This window comes from Nannochloropsis gaditana (genome assembly GCF_000240725.1).
Source record: "Nannochloropsis gaditana CCMP526 unplaced genomic scaffold scaffold231, whole genome shotgun sequence".
In the NCBI taxonomy this organism is placed as follows: domain Eukaryota; class Eustigmatophyceae; order Eustigmatales; family Monodopsidaceae; genus Microchloropsis; species Microchloropsis gaditana.
Window position 1 is genome coordinate 17468 of NW_005803722.1, and position 5355 is coordinate 22822.

Below are 5355 nucleotides of genomic sequence, written 5' to 3' on the forward strand. Positions count from 1 at the left end.
TGCACACCGCATTTACCATCACCACTTTTTCCGTGTGAAAATGTTCTCATGTCTTTAGCTTTGCCTGTATCTAGCTGTTCGAGGCTTGACAGTAGCATGCAGTAAGAAAACCCGTGAGGCACCTTCATAAAATATGTGAAAAATATATGACAGAAAGGGTCTCGTCATGCTAGGCGTTACTGCAGTGATATGATTTAAGGTGTCCAGGTTTCCAGCTTCTTTTTCAGATCGATGATGGTCATATAATCCTCACTCTGTATGATTTCATACATACATAGATGAGGCAGGACATGGTCAATATGCATAAAATTAATGATAACTCCAAAATGGTGATAAACAGACGCTTTGAGACATGAGCGGTTTTATAGCCCTTTTACAATCGTTAATAGAAATCTATTTGACATGACGGAAAAAGATCTATTTTCCCGGAAATCTCAGCGCCCGCATTATCTTTTTCTGTCAAGTCATGGCTATGTTCGAGTCCTTATGTCAATCCCCGCCACCCTTTTGACCTCTTCTCTCAGCAACGCGAAAAGCTCCCGCCTGTCCCGCGTTGTCACCCACATCTTTGTCGCAACGTCGTACTCAAAGCGTAAAGGACCACTCAAGGGCGAAGACCACCAGATCTGGCGGTTGGGAGTTTGTTTGTTGAGCACCCAGGTCCCGTGCGGGCCCATTCCAATGTTGAGGACTCCTTGCTGTGAAGGGAGGGACGAAAGGCGGGCGTGTGAGGATAGCGTGATGAGTGGACATGGCTTGACGCCCCACCGGAATTGCATGTATTTCAGCTATTCAACGGTCGATGCTTCGCAAATTGAGAATGGCTGGATAACTGACAAATGTTACATAATTTGTGCCCTTAAATGAAGCAGTTAAGAGCGTGTATACTCCTCACGAACACTCACAAACCCCAATATAAATCAATTTCCTGCTCAAATTACCGATAGATTCGCCTCATAATCTTCCACGACGTCCTCCAAGGCATCCACCGAAGCTTGAACCTCGTCCAGAGTCTCATCCGCCACCACGTGAAAATCGCGCTCCGTGGGAAAACCACCTTGATTTTGTACCTCTTCAGCATTTGTTCGGGAGGAAGAAGACACAAAATGGGAGAAAAGCGTCGCCTGGGCACAGTAGAAAGGAGAGCGGGGGCAGACCTGCTGCTGCGACTCGCTCAGAGGCTTCCTATAAGCGCCCCATAGAGCCTTGCTGGGGCGAGCCGCCCCTGCTACGGCCTGCGATACTTGTGTCACCGATATACTTGTCATGCTCTTGCACGATCTCGCAAGAGAACGAGTGAGTATGGAAAACCTTCGGGCAATCATGGAGCTAGGGCGCAGTCTTGGAGTTGCTTTGGCTAAGACAAATTGCAAGATTACGCCTTCCAGAGCTTGTTTTCCCTTGACAAGAGCGAATTAGGACATGATGAGCTCAATACATGTGACCTACGTGTGCGCTACCAACACCGCTCCGATTATCGGGACTCAATTTTACGCGCTCCACACTGTTCTCGGTGCTATTGCATTGCCTCTTGAGCCCGAGGGAGCTTTACACTATCGCCATTAGAAAGGGGAGGAGGTCGGCGCCTTACTAGGCATGCACCATGTTGTCAAAACAGCAGAAGCACACCGATTTACTTGCGTAATCTATGCTGGTCAAATGTGTTAATTTTAACAGCAATGTGCGCTACGAATTTACGAATGCCACTGGTGTGATAATGCGTCCACTTCACCTCTCACCTCTGTCGTCTAACATTCATGTTGCTCGTCAAGATAATAGAAGCTGACATCCGCCTTTCGAGCTCCAGTGGCGAGACTCTAGTCGAGCTGACAGCAACCTTTGTGTGGTGACTTGGCCGAGAGGTTAAGGCGTTGGTTTTAGGCGCCAATGGGAAACCGCGTGGGTTCAAGTGCGGTGTTCGAGACGGGACGTGTTCCTCTCCGATGCACACTGCCCCGAAACCCCACAGTCACCATCTTTTTTCTTTCTTTTTTGTAACATACGCCCGTCCTTTAGCATAAACTAACATTAAATAGTTAACAACGTAACATGTAGTAAAAATCCCGCCCTGCAACTCGATACTTCACATTTACTTTCAATTGAAGATTTTCCTAAGCGCATTACTGGCCCATGTCCCCCGCTTCCGCAGAATTTCTTCTTTGCATACCCATTTCAACCTCCTTGCAACCCGTACACAATCATGCTTGCTAGGCCAGTTCCTACGCCCCATGTCATGGCATGATGGGGGTGACCTGTCGTGAGGCCTGCGAAGGCTCCCGCGCTTAAGCCCCCGACGAAACTCGTCGCCCAGTTGCGGCGTCCCATGGTTTTCTCAGCCACGCACGAGGATCCGCTGTACAACCCCAGGAAAGTTGCGAGGAGGAATGAATGCTTACATGCGCCCACTGTGTGATGACGGGGATAAGCTCAGTCAATCTACCCATCTTACTGACGACACGTAAGCTCCATCTCCGACCTATGTCACTCCAGCCTCCCTCTCACGCACCTGCCCGAGTTCGAAATATTCGCAGCATAATCTGTCCTCGTGAGGCCTTCGTCGGTAATGGAACTGTATCATAGCGGTGAAAGAATGCCCCCCACAGGGCCCCCACGTAAAGCCCGCGAATGCACCCTGCTTGCAGCGGACGGGAGATGAAGAACTGAGCTGCGAAGAGTTAAAAAAAAATGACGGAAAACCTTACCTTCCGCGAGCCGTGCGTCACAAGAAGGGCTATACACGCTATTTATTGGGGGGACCACCGCCATCAAAATCACCTGTCCTGAAGAACGTTGCGATAAGTGTCCGTGAGGTGGCGAGGTTAAAGACTACAGAGACGAGACGTCAAGGCATCGCTGAGGAGACTGGTTTGCGGAGATTAACTGTGATCCCTGCCCCAAAGGCTAACAACTCAGCGAACACACACTTTGTTATTGTGAATTAGAGAAGGCGGAGCACACATTGGGAGGATAAACCACCTACAATCACCCTCAGGTCACTGCTCCAAGCGCCCTTCAATGTTAACCTCCTCACCCCCTCCGCCTGCAACCACGACCTATACGCCGTCGATATCAACTCCAGCAACCGATCATATTGATACCAGCGCATCGTTGCAAGCCTATCTTGCTGCACCTTTGCCTTACGCTATCGATGATTGGGTGAAGGCTGCATGTCCATCGCACGGCTGCACAGCAGAAAAACGCTTTTACTGTGCAAAGTGTGTTTGCTGGGTAGGGGTTCCAGCCGGGGTGCAGGTACCGCGTTTGCGTCTGCCCCTCGAGGTGAACATAATCATAGCAGACAATCGTAAAAAATCCACCGCAATACAAGTCGGCGTGGTGGCGACGGAATCGGTTCGGGTTTGGGACACGTGGACAGGAGGGCTCGAGGAGCTGGCTGCGGAGCCCTGGGAGGTAGATGAGACGCTGGTGCTTTTCCCATCTCAAGACGCAGTAACATTGAATGCTATGTCATTTGAGGAATTAACAGTAATAAAGCGAGTTGTAGTTCTCGATTCGCGGTGGAACAACACAACCACGGTGCTAGACCACCCCGGGGTGAGGCGATTGACAAAGCGGGTGAAGCTCAAGAATCCCCCCCAGGAATCGTTATGCTGGCGATATCACTCCAAGGGAGAAGGTCTGCTATCTTCTGCGGAAGCTTTGTATTATTTTTTCAAGGACTATGAGTGGTTGACTCACAGACGAGTCAAAGCAGTACATTCTGTGACGGAAAGCTCCGGTCAAAACGAAGACGGAGAAGTCATGCTAGAGGAGATTATGCATATTTTCCGATTAAATATCAATGTTATCAAAGAATCCTACAATAAAGGTGCGAGGAAGAACTTGCCATTGCCTATGGAAGCCGCAGGGAAAGCACGCATCAAGGCGCACCGCAGCAAACAAAGGCTGGAGGCCGTCGCAAAAAAATCCAAGAGGGAAATTCTTCAGAAAGAGGGAGGAGTACATCACGGAAGCAAAGAAGCAATTGAAGATACATGACAAGTCTTCGATTTAGCTTATTTGTACATTCATTTGTGCCCGGGAGGCACCTCTGACCCGTCCTCGACCCTTCCTTCATGCGTCCGCTAGCTCCATGAGCTCTAGCCAGCGGTCCTCCTTGGCTGCGATCTCCGCCTCGATCTTCTCCAATCGCGACGCCCACTCTGCGAGCTGACTGAAGCCAGCATTGGTCTTATGACCCTCGTCCAGCTTGCTCTGGTACTCCGCTGCCTGCTTTTGCAGGGTGCCAATGGCTTGCTCCATGCCCCCCAACTCCTTCTTCTCTTTCCCACTCAGCCGTCTGGAGGCCGCCGTTTTCGCATCGCTTTGTCCTTTCCGCGTCCCCCCCAAGGTGGAGTCTTGCCATGCTGAGCCTCCATGCGCCTTGGCTTCTTTCTCCATTTCCAGCCAGTCGCTGAAGCTGCCCTGGAAGTCCCGCACGATGCCGTCCCCCTGGAAGGCAAAGAGGTGCCCCGCCAGCCGGTCCACAAAGCGGCGGTCGTGGCTGACGAAGACCAGCACCCCCTTGTACTCCTCGAGCAGGAACTCCTCCAGCACTGCCAGCGTGGACAGGTCCAAGTCGTTGGAGGGCTCGTCCAGGATCAGGAAATTCGGACGCTGGGCCAAGACCCACATGAGCTGCAGGCGCCGCCGCTCCCCGCCGCTCAACTTCCCAACCAAGTCCTGCCAACGCGAGGTGGGGAACTGGAACCGCACAAGCAACTGCCTGGCTAGTGCCTCACCCGACAATTTGGGTCCCTGGATACTGATGTTCCCCTGCTCGTCCGTGCGCACCGTGCTCCCTTCCTTCGCCAGAGCATCCTCGGCTGTCTGCTTCACGTACTCCATCAGCCGCACCCCGTCCGGGAAGTCCATCCCCGCCTGCGCATAATACCCGAAGCGGACCGTCTCCCCCTGCACGACCTCACCGCTGTCCAGGGGGAGCTCGCCCAGCAGGATGGAGAGGAAGGTGGACTTGCCCGCCCCGTTGGGGCCCACGATGCCCACGCGGTCCCCCTTGGTGAACTCATACGTGAAGCTCGTCAGGATCTGCTTGTCAGCCTTCTGGAAACGGAAGGATGCGTCGTCGAAGGCCAGGACGAAGGAGCCCAGTCGGGACTTAGCGGCCTCCAGTGAGAGGGATTTGACCTCCTCCTTCTTGGCAGTCTTCTTGACCAGCTCGTGGTAGGCCCCCTGCCTCGACTTGCTCTTGGCCTGACGCGCTCGGGGCTGCTTTCGCATCCAGGCCAGCTCTTTCTGGAGTTTTTTCAAGTCGTTGGCGCGGGCGGACGCCTGGGAGGAGAGGCGCACCTCCTTCGCCTCCAAGAACGACTCGTAGTTGCCGGTGTGCCGGTA

The 5355-nt window shown here is 52.7% G+C and overlaps 1 protein-coding gene across 1 annotated transcript; it reads left to right on the plus strand.

The window, feature by feature from the left end:
* Nucleotides 1–2994: 2994 nt before the first annotated feature.
* NGA_2052700 (dtw domain containing protein) lies at nucleotides 2995–3999 on the plus strand (the record flags this gene model as incomplete). Its single annotated transcript, XM_005855306.2, has 1 exon — nucleotides 2995–3999. A coding segment is annotated over one exon (1005 nt), but the record flags the coding sequence as incomplete, so codon positions are not given.
* Nucleotides 4000–5355: the final 1356 nt, after the last annotated feature.